Source organism: Bos taurus, chromosome 26, assembly GCF_002263795.3.
Source record: "Bos taurus isolate L1 Dominette 01449 registration number 42190680 breed Hereford chromosome 26, ARS-UCD2.0, whole genome shotgun sequence".
Taxonomy (NCBI): Eukaryota; Metazoa; Chordata; class Mammalia; order Artiodactyla; family Bovidae; genus Bos; species Bos taurus.
Window position 1 is genome coordinate 9,277,348 of NC_037353.1, and position 23,482 is coordinate 9,300,829.

At 41.0% G+C, this 23,482-nt stretch overlaps 1 protein-coding gene across 3 annotated transcripts in view; it reads left to right on the forward strand.

Annotated features, from left to right (window-relative positions):
- PAPSS2 (3'-phosphoadenosine 5'-phosphosulfate synthase 2) overlaps nucleotides 1-23,482 on the forward strand; it is a 113,539-nt gene that overhangs the window by 18,708 nt on the left and 71,349 nt on the right. Inside the window, exon 1 of one of the 3 annotated variants that reach the window (XM_059881918.1) lies at nucleotides 13,553-13,978. The exons of the other annotated variants lie outside the window; for them this stretch is intronic. Coding sequence (XP_059737901.1) covers nucleotides 13,871-13,978 — 108 coding nt within the window. The 5' untranslated portion in view covers nucleotides 13,553-13,870. Of the gene's footprint in view, nucleotides 1-13,552; nucleotides 13,979-23,482 lie in introns of those variants that run through there. 3 annotated transcript variants of the gene reach the window in all.

Genomic DNA, 23,482 nt, shown 5'->3' on the forward strand with positions numbered 1-23,482 from the left:
AGGATTCTCTGTCCATGGGATTGTCCAGGAAAGATACTGGAGTGAGTTGCCATTTCCTCCTCCAAGGGATCTTCTTGACCCAGAGATTGAACCCATATCTCCTGGGTCTCCTGCATCATACGTGAATTCTTTACCTGCTGAGCCATAGAGGAAGTATATATTTTAATCCCAAATTCTTAATTTATCCCTTCCCCTGCTAATGACAATTCTTCAATCAATGGCAGGTTTTCTGATCTACAGTTGGTTTCTTTATGACAGGAGCTTCCATGTACCTTCTTTTTCCTTCTGTCTCATTTTGAAATAAGTTTGGTTATAACATTTTGAAAAAGACCCTGATACTGGGAAAGATTGAGGGCAGGAGAAGAGGGTGACAGAGGATTAGATGGTTGGATGGCATTACCAACTGAGTTTGAGCAAACTCCAGGAGATAGTGAGGGACAGGGCAGCCTGGCATGCTGCAGTCCATGGGGGTGCAAAGAGTTGGACACAGCTTAGCAACTGACAACAATTTTGAAAACAATGTGTCCATATATATTAAACATAACAAAATTCAAATTCTCCTTTTCCTATAATTCTCTTTAAAACTATCAGGACAGAAAATAAACTTCACCTATAGCAGGTCAGAATATCTTAGAATCAAAAATGACATAGATTAACTGGCTTGGCCTCTAGTAACCAGGATAGAGAAGAAAAGGGAATTCTACACTAAGCCCTCTCACCATCCCTGTGTAGAATCAGCATGGAGAATTGCCTCCCCAAGAAAGAGCCGTGTTTCCCTTCTAGATCATCTTCATTTTTGCAGGCAATATAATTTCAAAGTTTTGTAGAGTAGAATCCCTCTATCAAGTTACTCTGGGAGAGCTATCTGCTATCTGTTTATGGGACAACATTATCTATGCAGTGTATAAGGTTTATGTTATACACAGACATGTGGATTGCACTTTGAACCAGTCCGTATCTAGGGCTGATTCTAGATCTGTACCTGCCAAAGGATGAACGTTTTAAAAATGTGATCACAGAGTTGAGAAAACAGTCTTTTATTTGACCCAGAGGGATGGTATGGGGAGGGAGGTGGGAGGGGGGTTCAGGATGGGGAACACGTGTACACCCATGGATGTATGGCAAAACTAATACAATATTGTAAAGTAATAAGCCTCCAATTAAAATAAATACATTTATATTAAAAAAAATAAAAATAAATTTAAAAATAAAAAAATAAAAGCTATGCTTAGCCTTATGAATATAGATAAGCATTTTAATGAATTAATTTTGATAAGACTTCATGGAGCAAAGGTTTAAGCGTAAAAAATAAAACCAAAAAGCTACAAGAAAAAAATATGAATCTTATGATTTCACCTGGGAAGACGTTTCTAAGTGTGACACAAATTCAGATACCACACACACACAAATACACATACAAAATTTTTTTTAAATTAAAATAAAATCAAAAGACAAACAACAACCTGTGGGAAATTTTATAACTCAGAGAAGACATAGTTCTGTTTTTCAAAATATACAGCATTCCTACAATTCAATATTTTAAATTATTGACAATCTAATAAGGAAAAAATTGTGGGAAAAGAATATGAAGTTCACAGAAGAGGAAATGCAAATGATTCTTAAATACATGATAAGATGCTGAGTCTCATTTATTATAAGAAATACCAATTAAAAGTATGAGATTGAATTTTTCACCTATCAGATTGGCACAGGTAAAAACTTAACATGTTATATTGGCAAACGTGTGAGAGATTCTTCTTCAACATTCTTATATATTGCTGCTGCTGCTGCTGCTGCTGCTAAGTCGCTTCAGTCGTATCTGACTCTGTGCGACCCCATAGATGGCAGCCCACCAGGCTCGCCCGTCCTGGGATTCTCCAGGCAAGAACACTGGAGTGGGTTGCCATTTCCTTCTCCAGTGCATGAAAGTCAAAAGTGAAAGTGAAGTTGCTCAGTCGTGTCCGACTCTTTGCGACCCCATGGACTGCAGCCTACCAGGCTCCTCCGCCCATGGGATTTTCCAGGCAAGAGTACTGGAGTGGGTTGCCATTGCTTTCTCCAAACAAAGAGTTGGAAACAGCCTAAATATCAATCAATAGGAGGATTGTTTAAGTACATACTATGTACTCTTCTGTTATTACTATAATATATACATAGTACAAATTAATTTGCCACTGTTTAAAAAGAATGAGGTATCCCTGAATTATACCAATCTGGAAATATTTCTAAGCATTTTACTAAGTAAAAAGGGCCTGATACAAAAGAGTGTCTGGTTACATTTGGGAGAAAAAGGAAAAAAGACGTATATAGTTATAAGCACATAGAATATCCCTGGAAGGATACATAGTAAATTAATAGTATTACTGCCTTCAGCAAAGATAACTGAGTGTCTGGGTAGGAAATTTACTTTTCAAAAGGAGAAAGCTGTATTTATCTATCTTTCTAGATAATGTAGATATAGTCAGGAACTGTGAAGGGTCTGTGATTTTATCCCACTTGCAGTCTAATTACTTTGCCATAATTTCATGGACAGTGGCAGGAAACAGCTCCTGAGTCAGAGACCAAGGGCTTTATTACTTACAGCACAGCAATCATGAATATCAGCTTTTGTGTTGGTTTCTCTTGCCCCCATCTCCCAAAAGGGGCATGCATCTAGATGGATACCTGCACAAGCAGTGAGTTGTATTATAGGAAAGAAACTGTAAGTGAAGGGAACCTGAATCTTTTTTATGATGGGCAGTAGCGAGGCTGGGCTTCCCTGGTGGCTCAGTGGTAAAGAATATGCCTGCTGATGCCGGAGACACAAGAAACTCAGTTCAATCCCTGGGTTGGGAAGATCCCCTGAAGTAGGAAGTGGCAACCCACTCCAGTATTCTTGCCATGAGATCATGGACAGGGGAGCCTCGCTGGCTACAGTCCATGGGCCGCAAAGAGTTGGAATGACTGAGCACACACACACACAAAACTCGCCCTTTGTTCTGGAGGGGATGTTATCTCTCTCAACCAAGACTATTCACTATACAAACATCAATGAAAAGATAATCTGAAATAAAAAGCAATTAACACTCTGCACAGCAAAAGATGGGCAGAGACACAAGAGAACAATGGAGAATTATCTGAATCTCTTATTTATTTGTAATATTGTGCATTCATGTACATTTATGGGCTTTTTTGGGGGGGTTAGATATTTTATATATTTTATAAATGTATATATACACACATACATTTGGCCACTCGGTGCGGCATGCAGAATATTAGTTCCTTAACCAGGAATGGGACCTGTGCCATTAAGTCTTAACCACTGGACCACCAGGGCAGTTCCCATATATGAGGTCTGAAGACTAACAGTAACTCTTGATCATTTGAGCCTCTCAGATAAATTGTGTGGAGTGTGAACTCGTTAGTCATTGGTCACATTACTAGGCCCAGATCTGGTGTTATTTAACTACCTCAATCAAAGAATGCAATGGCCACAAACTGCACTCTGCACCTGGTCCCCTACTATAAGGGTAAGTTACTGGTCAGGAGGAGCCCCAACCAAGAGTAAGAGCGTGCATGAATCCCAACTGCTTCTCCCCCACTGCAACAGACGACAGGACCTGCCACTTTGGGCATTTGTAGTACTCTCAGTTTGGGGGATTAGACCCATTATTTTCTTTAGCACTGGAGTGAATGCTAAAGAAAGTGCTTCCTTTATTTGGCTTCATTTAGCTCAATTTCACACTGAAATCAGTTTTAGGCCTTTCCTTTGCAAAGTATGAATTGAAAATGGGTGATGAGGAGGGAGAGACGTTCTTGGCTTTGGCACCTGGATATCAAAGTAGCCCAGGAACAAGCTTTCATTCATCCGTGGAACACACTGGACTTGTGTCTTAGAGTTCAGGGTGGGCCCAGAGCAGTCACGGTGGGTCTGTGAAGGGATGAATCAGCGTCCTGTTAGAAAGGTGCTGAGCCCCTTCTCAGTCACCTTGAATGCCCTCTTTTTTGCAGCAGCCACAGCAGTGGCCCATATTTTTAAACTTTTTATTGAAGTATAGTATATGTATATGAAAATATATAAATCTTAAGTGTTCTGCCCGATAAATTTTCATAAAGTGAATATACTTGTGTATCTTAATCCAGCACCTGGATTAAGAAACGGAATACTATCCGAATCCCAGAAGCCCCTTTCAATTGCTAACTCTTCCTCCACAGGTAATCATCTGATTATTTTTGCTTGTACAAAATAGAGTACAAATAGAATGGTATACCATACATTCTTTATATGGCTTCTTTTGCCCCAAGTTATGTTTCTGAGAGTCCTCCATATTACCGTACTGTTCGTGTGGGGTTGGAATTTGTTCATCCTTAGTGCTGCATAGCAGTCATTCTCAGTCAGGGTGATTTTCTCCTCAGGATATTTGGCATTGTTTGGAGACATTTTCTCGAGGTTACAACCAGGGAAGGAGGGAAGTTACTGCTAACCATCTTATAATGCGCAAGACAGCCTCCCGCAGCAAAAGCCCAAAATGTCAATAGTGCTGAGGTTGTAAAGCCCTGCTGTATAATAATAATACCCCATCATGTGAAAATACCACATTTTATTTACGCACATATTTCTTAGAGCCTCAACTATAGCATTCATGAACATTATACAACTCAGGCCTGGCTTCAAAGTTCTTGAAACCATGCTTACCACAGTCTCATCAAAATAAAAAATACCAAATAAGATATGCTTTTTATACTTAGAATAAGTGTTAAAGTCAAAATGAATTCCTATGTATAGTCTTAGTCATAGACAAAAATTGTGCATTTTGGAATCACTACAAGAATTTGAAGAGATTCTGAATGAGAGGACGAGATGTGCCAAATCCAGGTTTTTACCAAAGAATAAAGATCTGAAGGACCGTTGTTAAAAACATCTTTATTGAAATAAATTTACATATCATGAAATTAATATAATTTATTAAATAAGTATACAAGGCAAAGATTCTGAGTAGATTTACAGAATTGTGCAACCCTCACCACAATCCAATTTTGGAACATTTTCATCACACCCAAAAGATCCCCTGTGCCCATTTGCAGTCACTGCTGTTTCTACCCTGACATCATTACTTCATTCTTTTTTATGGCTGCGTAGTATTCCATTGCATGGATATGTCACATTTTGTTTATCTTGTCACCGGGTGATGGACAGCCAGGCTGTTTCCAGTTGTGGCTATTATAAAAAATGAACATGACGGTTTTTTAAGTTGAATTATACTTGATCTACAAAGCTGTGTTAATTACTACTGTACAGAAAAGTGATTCAGTTACACTATATATATTCTTTTATATTGTTTTCCATTATGGTTTATCATAGGATATTGAATATAGCTCTCTGTGTTATACAGCAGGACCTTGTTGTGTATCCATTCTATATGTTAAAGCTTGCATCAGCTAACCCCAACCTCCCTCTCCATCCTTTCCCTAATTCCCTCCCCTTGGCAACCACCACTCGGCTCTCTATGTTTGTGATTCTGTCTCTGTTTCATAGATAAGCTCACTTGTGTAATATTTTAGATTCCACGTATAAGTGGTGGCATATGGTATCTGTCTTTCTCTTTCTGACTTACTTCACATAGTATGATAATTTCTAGGTGCGTCCATGTTGCTTCAAATGGTATTATTTTGTTCTTTTTCTTATGGGTGATTAGCACTCTATCGTATAAATGTACCACATCTCCTTTATCCATTCATCTGTTGATGGATATTTAGGTTGTTTGCATGTCTTGGCTATTGTGACCAGTGCTGCTCTGAACATAGGAATACATGTATCTTTTTGAATTATAGTTTTGTTCTGATATGAGCCCAAGAGTGGGATTGCTGGATCATCTGGTAATTCTAATTTTAGTTTTCTGAGGAACCTCCTTATTGCTTTCCACAGTTCCAATACTTTCCACAGTATTGTTTCCACTTGGCTACACTGAGTTACATTCTCACCGACAGTGTAGGAAGGTTCCCTTTAACATGAAGAATTTTGAAGCATAGCTAGGTAATTGGCAAACACAAGTAGGCTTTTGAAGGAAAGACATGATTCTGGGTCAGATAATCTGTATCATTTTCAAGGATAATTTGACTAATTAAAAGAAAATAGGAAGGAAAAAAAAGACAGGAGAATGGCATAAGGAGTATTAGACTTAAAGGAAAAGGAAATATCTGACATTTAACCATACAGACTGTAGCATTTTTGGAGGATTTTATAAACAAATAGGCTAAACTACAGGGCAGCAAAGCTCTGCCTTAAAAAGAAGGATAAGAATAATTGGTTGTACTCAGAGAAGTCATTAAACATGCCTCATTTTAGTATCCTGTGATAAAATAAATCATAGCTTCAAATGATAGACTATATCCATCTACAGAATGGATATGCAAGGGACCACTGTATCCATTAATAAAAAATGATGTAGAGAAAGAGCACTCAGATCAAGTCAGGCTTATACTTCATAAAATTGTGAAGATCACAGACAAAAGCAGAAAGAAAGTGTTCTTTAAACCATAAGACTATCTCCAGGCACATGGGATCATGTGGCTTCATGGAATGAAAGTTGTTCATTTTATTAGACCTGCATAATTACCCAGTAGCTGTGCTTGTGAAGTGTCAGGTGAGAATGAAGAGGGTCAGAACACTTGCTGATGGGTTCCCTCTCCTTTCCTCCCCTTCTCCTCCCTCATTCCTTCCAGGGGATAACTTAAAAAAAATAATATACAAAATTCTTAACATAGCAACTCAATCTCTTTTTTGCAATAGGATAAACAAGATAAGGGACTTTTCACATTACAAAAAGACATCCTTTTCAAGGATTTGTTTATACAGCTTACATATGCAGCATTATATATTCCAAAAGGCAAAATGAAGCTGAACTGTTTAAAAAACTAAGATAAAACAAATCTTATAAGTTTTTCCCCCTCATTGTACTAGAAAGGTAGTTAAGCTATATCACAAATTCAAGCTCATATTTTTGGTGAACCTGTTTAGTGTTTTCAAAGTTTATTTGGCCAATGCCCACTTTTTTATTCCCACAGATGACATAGTATCCCAAGGGACAAGCTGAAGAATGCAGTTTGTGAAATGTTAATGTGGCCAGACTTCATCATTTATGGCTAGTGCCTTATTTACATTACAGATTGAACTCGCAAATGAATCTAGTTTAGATGAGAAATTGAGTAGTCCTTCATCCCCATTCAACAAACTACCAGATTTTTCTAGTGCCTCCAATGAGGTGGATTGGCTCTACTTTTCCTGACCATAGATAATATGATATCCAGCACCACTCATCAGTCACTGCATTGCTGCACCCAAATGAATTATTTGTCATGAAATCTTATCCTCCAATCTAAGCTGAATAAATATTTGTTGTCTTTAGTATGTTTACATTCAGGCTTAGTATACTCTGGCTGCCAGAAAGCATGCAACCTTTGTAAATAACAGAGAAAACAAACTTAAAGTCTAATATTGGAAATTGTAAATGACATTCATGCTTTTTAAATCATGTTTTTATCATGTCAATTCGAAGAAATTCAAGTGTACATTTCTATCCAGGTTCAACAAATGTCTTAAACAAGAAAGAAAGGAAAGAGAGAGGGGGATAGGGGCAGAGAGAAGGAAGAAAGGGAGGGAGTGAAGGAGCAGAGGCAAGAGGTGGGGAAGGAAAGGAAACGCAAAACTGTAACTTTTGCTTACCTGACCCAGGTTCCCATCTTGATAGTTATGTCCATAAAAGCTCTGTGTTTGCTTAAGTTTTGCTGAGTTAGTTTGTTCCTGTGGATCTTGCAGAAGAGCAAAGCTTAACGCCTAGCACCCCACCCCCAGTCTTGCTGGCATGAATCAACAGAGGGGCAGCTTGTAAGGTAAGTACACAGAGTCCAGTTGGAACAGCCTCGAGGCTGATTTTCCCCAGTGGAACCAAGAAGACCCTTGTTTCTGTGGCAGATTTAATAACTAGTATTCAAACAGGACATCTTTATAATTTACATTCTGAGATGATTTCCCTAGGCTATAAAACCACCTTAACTCAATGAAAGTTGTTCTGTATTCTTGCACTGGAGTTTTAAGATGAAGTCCTTAAGATGGAAGGTTACGTACACGATAACCACTCAGAATATTTATAATAGACAAAAGTTATAAAACATGGCATTAAAAAATATGTTGGGAAAAGAAAGAAAATATCTAGAAAAACAAGCATGAAATGATAAAAAAAAAATAGTCCCACCATCAACATCAAGCCATCTGCCCCAAATGAAGCTATGTGGACAGTGTTACTATGGAAGATGTGCAGGGTGTGTAAGTGGGGGTGGCTACAGGGCTCCCTTTTAGCCTGGGCGACATAGGTAAACGCAGGGAACTGCGTGAGTCAGAAGGAGGAGAAGCATAGAGGAAAAACACAGTCAGGCTGAGAGGTTGAGCTGAGCCAATTGACCAAGCCCAGTGTGAGGACAAAGCATCTGGACACCTCACTCATCCATTCAAGGAATGGGGTTAGAGGGTAAGGAGGTTTTTGAGCCCTGAGACGCACTTTGTGCTTCTTCCACAGATTCTGAGGGTAGTGCGGATTATTCCTAATTGTGTAGTTCCTACATGCAAACTAGGCCCAGAAGCATGGAAGTTCAACAGTGTGGGTCTTGTGTCTAAGGGAATAATGCCTTCCGCCTTACATCTGCTCTGTTTGCATCACCTGACAGGAACCAAACAGAACTCTGTGGTGTGAAGTTGTGTTAGTGTGCAAAGTTCCTGTGTGGAACCTGCAGAACTTTGCTTGGAAATATTTTGTCTTGGTGTGGATTCATGAAAGTTTAAAGACATGGTCAGGCATAGAGAATAAGGGAGAGGGATTGGGAGTTTGGGATTAGCAGTGAACTAGTATAGATAGGATGGATAAGCAACAAGGTTCTACTGTATAGAATATACTGTATATTCGAGATCACGTGGTAAACCATAGTGGGAAAAAAAAAAAAAAAAAAAGACTGGGTTAGGCAACCCAGCTGCAGTTAAGAGCCACTTTTCACTTCTACTTATTCAGAAACATCTTGCTTGTACTACCTAGTAGCAAAAAAGTAACAGTTGATATGCTGCCTGCCTAGCCAATTTGAATCCATTTATGGCTACACTGTATCCATACAGTCTAAAAAATGCAGCAAAATAGGGTTGTGGGGTGATCTTAATGCATGACCAGTGAAGACTGGTTAATCCTGTTAATCAAGTTAATCCTGTGTTTAAAAAAGAAAAAAATCATAGTCTTTCCCCTCCAGACCTAGATTTTTGCCTTGACTTAGCTGGATCATTGTTGCAAGAGTCTTTTTCTGTCTGCTTGTGTGAAAGCAGCCGGGAATATAGTTGCATGTGAATCATTTGTCATTCAAGTTGTAGTTGCAAAGGTAAACCATGCTCTGTGTGAGTCCTCAAGCAACAGTTCAGCTGTGCTCATCGCAGGTCTGATTCATGGCATGACATGTCAGTTGCACAGTCAGCTGTCTCAGGAGGTCTGCCTTGTCTTTGAACACTACAGATTATTTGTTTTGCCTGTTTTGAGCTCTAGATAAATGAAATCACTCAGCATGTACTTCTTTGGTGTCTGATTTCTTTCAGCATTGTGTTTGCAAGACCCTTCCTTATTGTTGTGTGTCATTGTACATTGTTCATTCTCATTGTTGGGTAGTGTTCCATTTTAGTGAAACTCCATGATTTACTTACCAGGCTGCTGTTGAATGGCAGTTGGGTGTCTTTCAATATTTATAACAACTTGTGAGGTAGGTGCTTTATTCTGTCCATTTGGGGGAGGGGAAACTAAGGCTTTGAGCGGCTTTGGAATTCATTTATCTCAGGTTACATAGGCCTCTGTGGTCGAGCCAGACCTTGAGGCCAGGTCACTTGACCTGTTGTCTCCCCTCTCATTCTGTTTCTTTAGTGAAGCGCTTCTTTGATCTGCTTTTTGGCATTCTTCTGTCCTTTAAACTGATTCGATTGTGAACCTGTAGGACTGGTTGGTGTTTAGTCCCTAAATCATGTCTTTTTTGCAACCCCATGGACTGTAGCCCTCCAGGGTCCTCTCTCCATGGGATTTCCCAGGAAAGAATACTGGAATATGTTGCCATGATGTACTCCAGAAGATCTTCAGATCCAGGGATCTTCCAGGGATCAAACCTTCCTCTCCTGCATTAGCGCACAGACTTTTTATCACTCCTGTCACCTGGGAAGTGCCTGTAGGACTGGAGCAGGAGACAAGTCCCTGTCACCAAGCTACATGTGGACTCATCCCTTCCCCTGCTGCTGCTGCTGCTGCTAAGTCGCTTCAGTCGTGTCCGACTCTGTGGGACCCCATAGACAGAAGCCCCCCAGGTTCCCCCGTCCCTGGGATTCTCCAGGCAAGAACACTGGAGTGGGTTGCCATTTCCTTCTCCAATGCATGAAAGTGAAAAGTGAAAGTGAAAGTGAAGTCGCTCAGTCGTGTCCGACTCTAGCGACCCCATGGACTGTAGCCCACCAGGCTCCTCCGTCCATGGGATTTTCCAGGCAGGAGTACTGGAGTGGGGTGCCATTGCCTTCTCCGATCCCTTCCCCTAAGACTAAATAAAGCTTTGTTCACGGGTCTGCTTTACTGAGCTTAGAGTAAAGGCTCTCCCAGGTGGTTCCAGTAGTTCACCCGATGTGTCCAAATCCCTATAAATCCTGTATGTGGACCCAAGCTGGGCTCCCCACTTCAAAAATATATTTAAAAGCTGAATCAACTCTGGAGAGGAGAGTTTAGCACATCTATTTTGTTTGTATATCTCTGGCTTTAACTGTTTTGGTTCTATGATATATGAAGAAGTCTGAGGACTGTTTGGGGGGTTTTATTTGTATTTTTCTATATTGAGGATTTTTCCCCCCTGTATTGAGCCTTCCCTGGATATTTGTAGGGAAACAAATGTCAGTTCATGTTTTATTTTTTTAGAAACATTTCACAAATGCATTTTTCTTCCTGTTGCTTCCTGGGAGACATTCAAGGGAAGGCTACAGATTAACACTGGAAAGAAAAACCAATATTCTAGCCCTGGGGTCAGGAATCCAGTATGTTTATAGGGTGGACATGAGAGGCATAGGCAGGACTCCTCACTCCCAAATTCCATCATGCATCTCTTCCCTACTATCTTAGAACAATGCAGAAGTTTGCTATATCTTTGCTGTGATGACAGGATAGAGTCAGAGGAAGCCTGCATCTCCTCGTAGGGGACAGATAATTCCACCCAGAAAGGCAGCTCATTCATTTTGTTTCCTACTTTGGAATGGAAGGGGTAATTTTGACAGCCTTCAAATCTTGATGGAAGTTTTGTCTTTAAATAACAAAGTTAATTGTGCATGTATGTATAGATAGGTTTTAGAAAAACTTTTAAAGGCCTTTAATAAAAGTTAAATGTGCAGTCCGTCCTTTGTAGAATTTCATCATTTTCTTCCAGACCCTTCTTTCTACTGTGGAATCTGTGAGCTGTGCTAGCCAGAAGAGCAGCAGGTTTTTGTTTTGGGGGGGTTTTTTTCTTTTTGAAAAGGGTAATTTAACTGATTGGTAGATAGAGGGGGAGGGGAAAGCTCTTTAAGTGTGTCTGAACTCAGTCTTTCTCCACTTGTGAAATTGCATTCTCTTCTCCCCAGTGTCTTCATGTAGTCATCCTCTTGCCTTACCACACACTCCCTTGCCACACCAGGATTCTGTATTCCATCTCAACCACCTTCTTAGCCAATGAACCTACTCACAACTAGTTTAAGGCAATGTGGAAAGCTGTTATTTCTTAATATAGGGTATTAGGTCTTGCTGGAAAAAATTATCTAAACTTTGAAAAATATTATGTCTGACATTTCAGAACTGGTTGTAAAACTCTAGTCTATTAAGACAAAACAAACCGTTCGCCTATAATGTAGTTGTCTTTAGCGGCTAACAGTTTGGGACCCAGACTTTTAAGCCATCCTTTCCCCCTGGTTGACACCAAAGAAGAAGGGCATTCCTTTGGAAATACTTTATAAAGAGAGAATTTTTAAATGGAGTATTGAAAAAAGAATGAGGCACAAAGATAAATATCTTCAGTGTTCAAATGGCTTACGTATATAATAAAGGCAAGGCTAGAACTTTTTTTTCTGAGATGTAAACTGCTCGTAGTGTGGTAGATAAAATACAGGATGTCCAGTTAAATTTGAACTTTAGATAAACAACACATAATTTTTAGTACAGCCATAGCCAAACTATTGCATACTATATTTTTATTTGTCAAATATGGCAATTCACAGACGGTTAAATATGGTTTCAGCACAATTTCAATCAATATTTTTTGAGCGCTTTCTGCATGACGGTTAAGCTCAGGTAGCCTTAGGCAGGTCTTGTGTGTGTCTTTTATCATTGTACCCACAGCTCCTAGCACAGCTTTTGGCATATAGCTGGTGCTCAATGAACATTTTTTTTTAAATTAATCAAAAGGATAACATAAACTCTAGAATATGATGAATTTATGACACATATAACCTAGGTAGGAATACAAGCTCACACATATAACAAGATAATATGACTTTGTTGTTGTGGGTCAGTCACTAAGACTTAATCCAACTCCTTGCGACCCCATGAACTGCAGCACCCCAGGCTCCATCCAGATTCTGAATATATAAAGGTTTAATCCTACTTCAAAAGGAAGTGATAACTGAACAGGATATTGAACAATAGTCTTATCTGAATTTGATGCAATCTTAATTATCTGATTTAAAGCCACTCTACTGGCATATTACTGAAACAACCCTTTGTTTTTCTCCCTTGCTTGAAGTTATACTTACATTCAATTATTGCAGCAGTTGCATCCAAAGAGTAAAATGGGAGAAAAATTGAAGTTCCAATTGAAAGACTGAGAAATTTAACTACACTAAAAAAAAAAAAAGTATGACAAGCAACACCATAAACAAAGTTATAAGTAACATGATTTATAAAGTCAAAGTACAAAAAACCAATGGGAAGATTACCTACTATATAAAGAGTTTCTATAAATCAATGAGCTAAAGACCAACAATGCAATAGAAAAATGGAGAAAGGGTATAAATTTGAAGAATAAATAAAGAAAATACAAAAATTCCTAAACACAGTCAAAGGTCTACAATCACTCATAATAATAGAAATTCAAACTAAAATCATATTGAAATACCATCATTGTCTATCAAATTGGAAGAAATCCTAAAGTTTTGATAATGCACTCTGTGGCAATGCCATGGGGAATCTGAAACTCCCATGTATTGCTGGTGAAAGTACTGGTAAAATCTTCTGTTGATAGCAATTTGATTATGTGGATCAATATCAAAAATGCCCATACTGATTGACCTAGTAATCTCACTTCTAAGAATTAATCTCATAGACATATGTTCACATGTGAGAAATCAAGGTAATTAATTGTTGCATTGTTTGCAGTAGTAAAAGTTTGGAAACCTTTGAAATGTCTGTCAAAAGGGAACTAGTTAAATAAATTACAATATACCCATACAGTAAAAGCCCCACTCCGGTGTTCTTGCCTGGAGAATCCCAGGGACGACAGAGCCTAGTGGGCTGCCATCTATAGGGTCGCATAGAGTCGGACACAACTGAAGCGATTTAGCAGCAGCAGCAGCATATAGTAAAACAATTTCCAGGAATAAAATGAATAAGAAATCTCTCTGTATTGATGTGGAAAGATTTGCCAACATAGACCAGCAAGGTGTGTCATAGTGTGGAAAAGTGGATTAAACAAATAGTATATACACATTTTAAAATTTACTTCTACTTGCATACAGAAACCGACAGGAGGATTTCCCTGGTGGTCCAGTTGAGATTTTGAGCTTTCACTGCAAGGGGTGCGGGTTTGATCCCTGGTCATGGAAATAAGATCCTGCATGTGGTGTGATGTAGTAAAAAAGAAAAAAGATTCAAGAAACCGACAGGATATAGAAGAAACTAATAAAAGTGGACACCTGTTTGCAGAGGTAGGGAAAGTGGAGATGGGGCACCTGAGTGATGGGGGTGAAAGCAAGACTCTTCCATGTACCTTTTGTATATACCTATATATTAATATTTAAGGTTTGTGAGTCATATAGATAATTACTTATTCAACAACTAAATAATAAAAAAAGAGAATGGCTTGTGTATCAGCCCAGGAGCAGAATACAGCTTAAACTCTGAGGGGAACTTCAGGGATTCAGACTGACAGGTGTGTAGACTATGAAAGTAAAGAGTGTAAGAGATGAGAGGAAACCTGGGAGCTGGCCTGACGCTGAACTAGGTCAGAGCTGGCAGGAGGCAAGGAGTCCAACCAGGCTAGTAAAGGTGATTTCTGAGAAGTTTTAGAACAAATAGACTCCCTTCAGAGGAGGGAGCCCAGGAATGGATTTGGGAAAGGGCCCAGGTGATCTCTAGGAGCCAGATCTAAGTAGAAAGGAGTCAGGGTCAGGAAAGTATGTCATGAGATAAGCAAGATACACATTGTCTAGAGTCCAGACTATACACTCTAGGGTGTGTGTGTGTGTGTGTGTGTGTGAATAGGGGCAGGGAAGACTTCTGTTAGGCAGCATTTGTGTGTTTTAGTGTTTTGTTGGTCAGCCCCAAACACATCTTTATCAAGAAGCTATAGTAACTTCTGACAGTTTATTTGCCTGCTATGGTCTTATTTCTAAACTGAGCTTTTACGATCCCCAAAGACCGCTCAATTTGGAGTAAGAAGACGGATTTGAGACCCTAAGCGACCAGCTGTATGACCTTGGGTAAAACACTTAACTTCTTTGAACCTCAGTTTTCTGTCCGTGAAATAGACATGAAACAAACCATACCCTGCTGTGTTTTGTGAAGCTCACATGCAGCTTTAGAAATTCTGAAGTTGTAGGACAGGTGAGGGACTGAACACTGGTGCTGTTTGTGTCTCTGCTTTAGTTAGTAGACACAGCTGCTCATTCTGCCCTTAAATGGAATGGCCACACACTGCTTGCTCAGTGCTGAGTTAGAAATAGCAGGGTACAAGGAGCTTTCACAGCTGGACAATAAAGGAGAATGCCTTTAACAATATTGCTTAACTCCTTTAAACAATAAAGGAGTTTTGCGGGAAATCAGATTTCTTTCTACACTACATGTTTCAGGGAAGACTGAACAGAGGGAAGCAGTCTTCATAATTTTAACTATCATCATCTGCTTAATTATTATTGTTGTCATTATTCATTACCATGAGTTAACAACTATTTGTCTCATTTTAGCTAACATTTAGTGAGGCCTTGACTACTGGCCAGGCCCCCATGCTGTTGTATGTACATTTCCTTATTTCATCCTCATATGACTTCCTTATGGCAACAACTGTTATGAAAACTATTTTACAAAAGAAGGAACGGAGAGTTTAAGGAATTTGCTCAAGGGCACACAGCTGGGAGCCGTAAGAACCAGGATGCAGTACCAGTCACTCTGACGTGGAGCCCATGCTCTTAACCTTTACACCATCTGTTTCTTTAAGGCAATGCAGCGGAGGCAGGTGGGGTGGGGGCAAGAGCATCCGTCTTTCTGCTTGGTGAGTTTTAATTCAGGTTGTTAATTTCATCAGACAGTACTAGCAGGTTTGGCTGCCTCCAAATCTGTGACTCAGCCAAGATTTTGAAAAAATGTGTGACATCTTTATTGCCCAATCCTACCACCTGGGCATGCATGTTCTTCCAAGACTATCACAGCCCCTGGCCCTCTACCTTGGCCCGTGATAGAATCTGAATAATGAATCAAATTTTATCAAATATCATGGGAATGAAAAATTAGTTTACATAAAAATACTAAACATTCCTTCAGTAAATTCTAAACTTCTCCATGGGCAGAGCAGACTATAGAGTTCCTGGTAGAGCAGACTATCGAGTTCCCAATCAGTGAAGTAGATGGACATGGCAGCAAAGAGTTTGCTTATTTGCCAACCCCCTCATCTGCTGTTTCCCTTCCTGCAGTTTTAGTTTCCTGAAGTGAAGCATAATGTGAAAATATTAAATGAAAAATCCCAGAAATAAACAAGTTATAAGTTTTAAATTGTGTGCTGTTCTGAGTACAGCCTTCCCTGGTGGCTCAGACAATAAAGAATCTGCCTGCAATGCAGAGGACTCAGGTTCAATCCCTAGGTCGGGAAAATCCCCTGAAAAAGGAAATGGCAACCCACTTCAGTATTCTGGCCTGGAAAATTCTAAGACAGAGGACCCTGGTGGGCTATAGTGCATGGGCTTACAGAGTCAGATGCAAGTGAGTGACTACAGTACTGTAGAGTAGCATAGTGAAATCTCACATTGTCCTGTTCCATCCCATATGGGACATGAATCATTCCTTTGTCCAGCATGTCCACACTGTATATAAGCTACCTGCCTGGCACCCCACTCCAGTACTCTTGCCTGGGAAAATCCCATGGACGGAGGAGCCTGGAAGGCTGCAGTCCACAGTGTCTCGAAGAGTCGGGCACAACTGAGCGACTTCACTTTCACTTTCCACTTTCATGCATTGGAGAAGGAAATGGCAACCCACTCCAGTGTTCTTGCCTGGAGAATCCCAGGGATGGGGGAGCCTGGTGGGCTGCCGTCTATGGGGTCACACAGAGTCGGACATGACTGAAGCAACTTAGCAACAGCAGCCTGTTAAGAGGAAAAAGTATAGTCTATACAGGGCTCAGTATCTTGTGCTGTTTCAGGCATCTGCTGGGGGTCTTGGAATGTATTCCCCGCAGATAAGGGGAAACTACCATGACCACAATTAACATGAGTTCTCTAATATTACTAGTGTTTCCTAGATATGCCTGAGCATTAAAATCACCAAAGGCACTTTAAAAACAAACTACAGGTTCCTGGGTCCTAACCCAGACAAAATGAATCAGAATCTCTTGGAGAGGGTACTGGGATTTGTTTTTTAAAAATCCTGTGCTTTTAACAAATACCCTCTGAGTCTTATGTCAGAGTCTTGAGTAAGTTTGGGAAATGAGCTATCAGTAGAAACAGGATACTGTGGGGTCAGAGGAAGAAGCTAAGTCTGTCTGTGTGTGGGGAGATTAGTCAAAGCCTCAGAGCAATGTTTATGCCACACCTTCATGAGTGAGTAAGCAGACATGAGAGAAGGGCACTCGAAGGGCACTCCAAACATGGAGAATATGGGTCAAAGCGCAGAAGCACAGGGGAAAAAAATGGTTGTTCTGGGGTTTGCGTGACTGGAGTTCATGGAGTTCAAGGCCACAGAGGGCAGTAGGTAAAAAGCAAGTCATGGCCCAAAGTGAGGCCTATGTACTTTACCATAGAAGCCAAAGGATTTAAGCAAGAGAATTTTACTGTGGAGGCAAAGGAGAGGATAACTTGATGAGGAAAGAGGTGAGGGGTCCAATTTGAAGGCTGCCAGGAAGGTTCTCATGAGTGATTAGCTAATAACAGGTAGTAAGTTCTTTGGAGAAGGCAATGGCACCCCACTCCAGCACTCTTGCCTGGAAAATCCCATGGACAGAGAAGCCTGGTGGGCTACAGTCCATGGGGTCGCAAAGAGTCAGGACTGAGCGACTTCACTTTCACTTTTCACTTTCATGCACTGGAGAAGGAAATGGCAACCCACTCCAGTGTTCTTGCCTGGAGAATCCCAGAGATGGGGGAGCCTGGTGGGCTGCCGTCTATGGAGTCGCAGAGACTCCACATGACTCCACATGACTGAAGTGACTTAGCAGCAGCAGCAGTAGCAGAAGTGCTTAGTCACTCAGTCATGTCCAACTCTTTGAGACCCCATGGACTGTAACCTGTCAGGCTTCTCTGTCAATGGGATTCTCCAGGCAAGAATACTGAAGTGGTTACCGATTCCGTTCTCCAGGGCATCTTCCCGATCCAGGGATCAAACCTGGATCTGCTGCACTGCAGGCAGATTTTTTACTGTCTTTGCCACCAGGGAAGCCCAACAATAGTGAGGTGATTTCTTAGCTAAAGTTGACAGGACTGAGTAATATATTGATTTTTTTTTTTTTTTAAATGAGGGAGGGAACAGTAGGATGTCTCCTAGCTTAAATAATAGAAGTGTGGGCCATTACAAGTGATGAGAAATATGGGAAAAGGAGTAAGGGGCAATGACAAGAAAATGAATTCTTGATGATTCTGAGTTTCAGTGGCTCTGGGGCAGTATACCTGCTAAGCATTTAATACTTGAAAACAGAGATTTTGCATAGCATTTTGATAGTAAACAAAGCCTTGGAAACAGATGAAAGTCACTGAAGAATGTACAGGGGAAGAGCAGAACCCCAACATTTAAAGGGACATGAGGATCGTGTGAAGGAGCCTATGGAGGAGAAATGAGAAGGCAGAAAGGCACAGGAATAGAATGATATCCTGAAAGCTAAGGAAAGAGAGAATTTTCCAGAAAAGAGTGGTCATAGGGATAAAATGAAAGGGAAACATTGTTTTAGGAATTCTTGGCTGCTCCGTTTCTGTTCCCAATGCCTTGAGTTGGCAGCTTTTGTACAGGTTGTACATGGATCTCTAATCTAAGAAGTGCGTATGTAACTGGCTGGGTGTTTTGTATAGCTGCTTGAAGAATAGGCAGTGTATTGAGGGTGTGGAGAGATTGTTCCAGGTAGGATGGGCTGAATGAGAAAAGTTGCAAAGCCAGAACGAGCTGTATTCAGGAAACCTTGAGACCTCCTGCTCAGAGAAGTTCTGCAGCTCAGAGTAGCAAGCGTGATTGAAAAGGTCACTGAAGCCTGCCAGCGGGGGGCCTAAATTCCAATCTGAGTCAGGACTTTATTCTGTGGACGGACTTTATTCAATGGGGAGCCATTGAAAGCTTTGAATATAAAAGTAACATGATTAAAATATAACTTTAGAAAATTCATCTGATTGTCTGTTGGAAGAGGAAGTGAGAGAACTAAAAACTATTAAAGGAATTCTGAGCCAAGGGGTGGATGTGATGGATGCTTTACAATCCTGGGGAGATCAGAAAGAGCAAGATTCACAGGCAGCTGTGACAAGGAGTAAGGTCTGAAAAGCAGGGCCATTTATTCACAGAGATATTTATTCACAGCAGTGGAGGGTAATCCAGCAGAGGGGACTCCAGATCATGGTCAAGAAGACAAGTAAAGGTCAGATCTGGAGAAAGAGGTCATAGCATCCAGAGATCTGGGGACTGAAAGGTGATTATATTTGAGCAGCGAGCCAGGAGGACCCAGAAAAGTTCTATTGGAGAGAATGACACCAATGAGGCCACTGGTTCTGGACCAAAACTGAAGACCATATGGAGGCCTGCTCACCACATAATGTGGAAATAGGCCACCAAAGTGGCCATGCTGAGTCATGCTAAGAGTCTAAGTCAGGGTGTTAACAATAGAAACTGGAAGAAATATCCTTATATGAGAGATACTATGAAGAAAAACAGGACTTGTGGATGGATGATGCTTAATTAGAGAGGAATGAGAGCAGTGGCTCCTTTAAGTCTTGAGTCATTTTAAGAACAAGTCACCTTCCAAAGATTAACTTGGAGATGAGTTATGTAGGCCTTAGAAAAGTTTCATCCTTAAGAACCTTTCTCCATCATGAAATGGTTTTTTTTAAAATGTCAGTCTAATGTACTAGTCTAATACTGCTGCTAAGTAGCTTCAGTCGTGTCCGACTCCTAGCGACTCCATGGACTGCAGCCTACCAGCTCCTCCGTCCATGGGATTTTCTAATACTGCTACCCGCAGTATAACCATGCGATCTAAACTTCCCCTGGCCTCACGCACCACCTTTCGAGCGGTTTCTCAGTGCCGGTGTGAGCTGTCCCCCTCCAACTAGCTGAAGGAGGCTTTTTGGTCCACATGTGAACATTTGTGAGCATCTGTGGGTGTGGGACTCCCCTCCCTTGGAGGTTCTGAAAAGGAACTCCACACACATACATCCCCAAATTTCAGCCACATATTTTTCCAACCTGGGTACACTCTAGGACTGTAAGCAATTTCAGGATTCTTCGATCCAAAAATATTAACTCTTACCTTGCAATAAACTTCATCTAATAGCTTCTCTTCCACTTTCCTGTTTCTGAAGCAAAAACATAGCCTTTTGAAGGTTTTTTTTTTTTTTCTCCTCCCCTAAGGAGTTTCAGACCTCCTTTTTTCTCCTGTTTTTTCTTTATTTATTCTCCTCCCTCCATATAGAAAATTAAGAGCTATGTGTGTCAAAACAGGAGGTTTGGAGACATAAAGCGGGCTGAAAGAAAATTAATTCACCTTCATTTTAGAGGGACAAAAGGAGTTCAGAAGAGAGAGAACACTGATAGATTTCATCATTTTCCTCTAAAACCAAAATCTCACTTATAATATTTTAGAATGTCCCCATAAACCATGTGGGTATGTCACAACTTGTTATCTATGTATTTAACTCATCAATGTCTTACCTATTTTTCTTTCTGTCCTTCCTCTTTACTCCTCAATATGCTTATAAAAGGATTTCTCAAAAATGCCAAGCAATTTTAATACTTAAATTAGAAGTAAAATAATAAGAGTTGGTGATTTTTAAGAAATATGATCAGGACAGATAAAGAATCCAGCAATGCAGAGGCTAAGGTGATTATGAAATGTACAGGTTTTCACAGATTTTTTATTGCCAAATCTTGTAAAAATGCACTCTTTTAAGAAATAGATTTCTTTTTTTAATAACAGTTTTAGATTTACAGAAAAAATTGAGAAGATGATAGAGTTCCCAAATACCCTGCTATTAGGTTACCCTATTATTAACTTTTACCTTAGTGTGGTACATTTGTTACAGTTAAGGGACTGAAAACACATCATCATTAACTGAAGTCCATGCTTTTTTTCTTTTTTCAGATTTCCTTAATTTTTACCAAATAATTTTTCTGTTCCAGGATCCCATCCCACATTAAATTTAGTTGTGATGTCTCCGTAAGCTCCCCTTGACAGTGACAGCTTTTCCAACTGTCCATGATTCTGATAGCCATCACACTCTTCAGGAGTGCTGCTCAGGTATTTGGTAGAATGCTTGGCGTCTGCCTAGTGTTTTTCTCATGTGAATGGGAAGTGACCCCACCTGGTTGTTCTGCCAAACGTGAATGTCAGGCCATGGCAGGGATCCTGCTGGTCTGCCTACTGTGCACCCTGCCCCATGGGCAACTTCTAACAATTGGACCCAGGACTTCCCAGATGGCGAAGTGATAAAAGAATCTGCCTGCCAATGCAGAAGACACCGGTTCAATCCCTGGTCGGGAAGATCCCCTGGAGAAGGAAACGGCAACCCACTCCAGTATTCTTGCCCGGGAAATCCCAAGGACAGAGGGCCACAGTGGTGGGCCATAGTCCATAGGATCACAAAGAGTCGGACACGACTGAGCACACACGCAAGCAATTGCACCCATAGTGGCTCAGGCCGGGCCTCGCGGCGTCAAGGGGGCGTGGAGAGGCCGGCAAGGGGACAGAGCTGGCATCCTGGCACGTGGGTTCACTGGGTCCCACATTGCACCGCGGTGGGCGTGCAGCCAGCTCCCGGGCTCCAGGGGAACCCCTCTTCCCCTCGCGGGTGGTGAAGTCCAGTCCCGCGCAGCATGGACCTCGGACGCAGACGGCACCAGGGAGCTGCTCACGCTGGTGCCTCCCGAGCTGCAGGAGAGGCTGGGACCGAGTGTGACGCAGGGAGTCGGGTGGAGTCCAGAACCTGAGGAAGAGCCAGATGGCTTTGCAAGCGAGCGCCACAAGGGGCTACAGTCAAAGGAAAATCAGGCTGACTCAGGGGCACATGAGCAGAAGTAAGACCTAAAGCACAGAGCATGTTACGTTCTTGCAGTCACTGGTGTATTAGACGAGTGGAAAGATTCTGTGACTATACAAAGAGAGCTGCAAAGCGTGGAAGATGGTGTCAGAGTTCTCCAGTGTCATAAACTTGTGCCTGCAGAGTATCTGCTGCTGCTGCTAAGTCGCTTCAGTTATGTCCGACTCTGTGCTACCCCATAGATGGCAGCCCACCAGGCTCCCCCGTCCCTGGGATTCTCCAGGCAAGAAGGCTGGAGTGGGTTGCCATTTCCTTCTCCAGTGCATGAAAGTGAACAGCAAAAGTGAAGTCACTCTGTCCTGTCTGACTCTTCGCAACCCCATGGACTGCAGCCTACCAGGCTCCTCCTCCATGGGATTTTCCCGGCAAGAGTACTGGAGTGGGTTGCCATTGCCTTCTCCAAGCAGAGTATCTAGAAAAGCCAAAGCTGAGCTGTTCCCCAACCAATGGACGCTCATAGTCTCTTTCCTTCCCTTCCAGATGAGACGCCACCTCTTGACTGCTGCACAGACTCTAGGTTGCTATCTAGCTGTAGCTTTCCAGGCTTCTCTGTTCATGGGATTTCCCAGGCAAGCATACCTGAGTGGGTTGCCATTCCCTTCTCCAGGGGATCTTTCCCATCCAGGGATGGAACCCGAATCTCTTGGATTGCAGGCAGATTCTTTACCGCAGGAGCCGCTAGGGGAGCCCATCTAGCTGTTAGATGCCCTGAATGGAGAGGACCTCTATCTTCAGGGAGGGGCTTCTTTATTTTCTTTTACAAACATCTGAATGATGCTTGCAGATTGTCTGAACTTGCCACCCAGAATTTCCAAAAAATAGCGTTTCTCAGATGCTTTGAAAAATTATGTAAAATATTTTAATAAGCAAAGCCATGTGATTTTTTTGTTTGTTTGTTTGTTTTTTAAGAAACTTGAACTATACCCTCTCCTTGTACTTTTCCGGTTGTCTTTTTTTTTTTTTTTTTTTTGCATACAAATTCTTGTCATTTGACCTCAGTCTGTGGTTTTATTTCATAGTGCTGGCTTCTAAAAGTCAGACCAACCTAGTTGCAGGTTTATTTTCCCCATAAGTTGTTTTCTCATTCACAGCATTAGCTTATTCAATAAATCCTTCAGTGTGGGAACTGGTGAAAAGTGATCATTTTGGATTTTAAAGAAATTTGATATACATTCTTCTTTTATGGGGCCAAATTTTAATTTATAAATTTCAAATTTGGATCATTTCTATATTGCCCAGTGACTGTTTTTGACAAATGATTTAGTTTGGTCTTTTCAGAAATTTGCCAACTCATTCACTTCCTTTTTCACAACTGGTTGTTTGTCACTGGCTACATGATATGGATATTTCCCTTGTAATTCAAGAGTAGTTTAACACGAAGTATAACCCTATGGAGTTAGTGATTTCATACCATCTCAGGATGGTATGAAGCAAATACATCTTACTGTGAAAACTGTTCCTAGAATTGGATTTAATGTGCTCAGATGTCTAATCCTATCATCTACGATCTCTTTATGCACAATAATTTAGAACAATATTATCTTCAGTATTAGAGAAGGAAATGGCAACCCACTCCAGTATGCTTGCCTGGGAAATTCTATGGACGGAGCAGCCTGGCAGGGCTACAGTCTATGGGGTCACAAAAGAGTTGGGCCCAACTAGTGACTTAACAACTTAACAACAGTCTTTAATATAAACTCCTTTTGAAAACATATT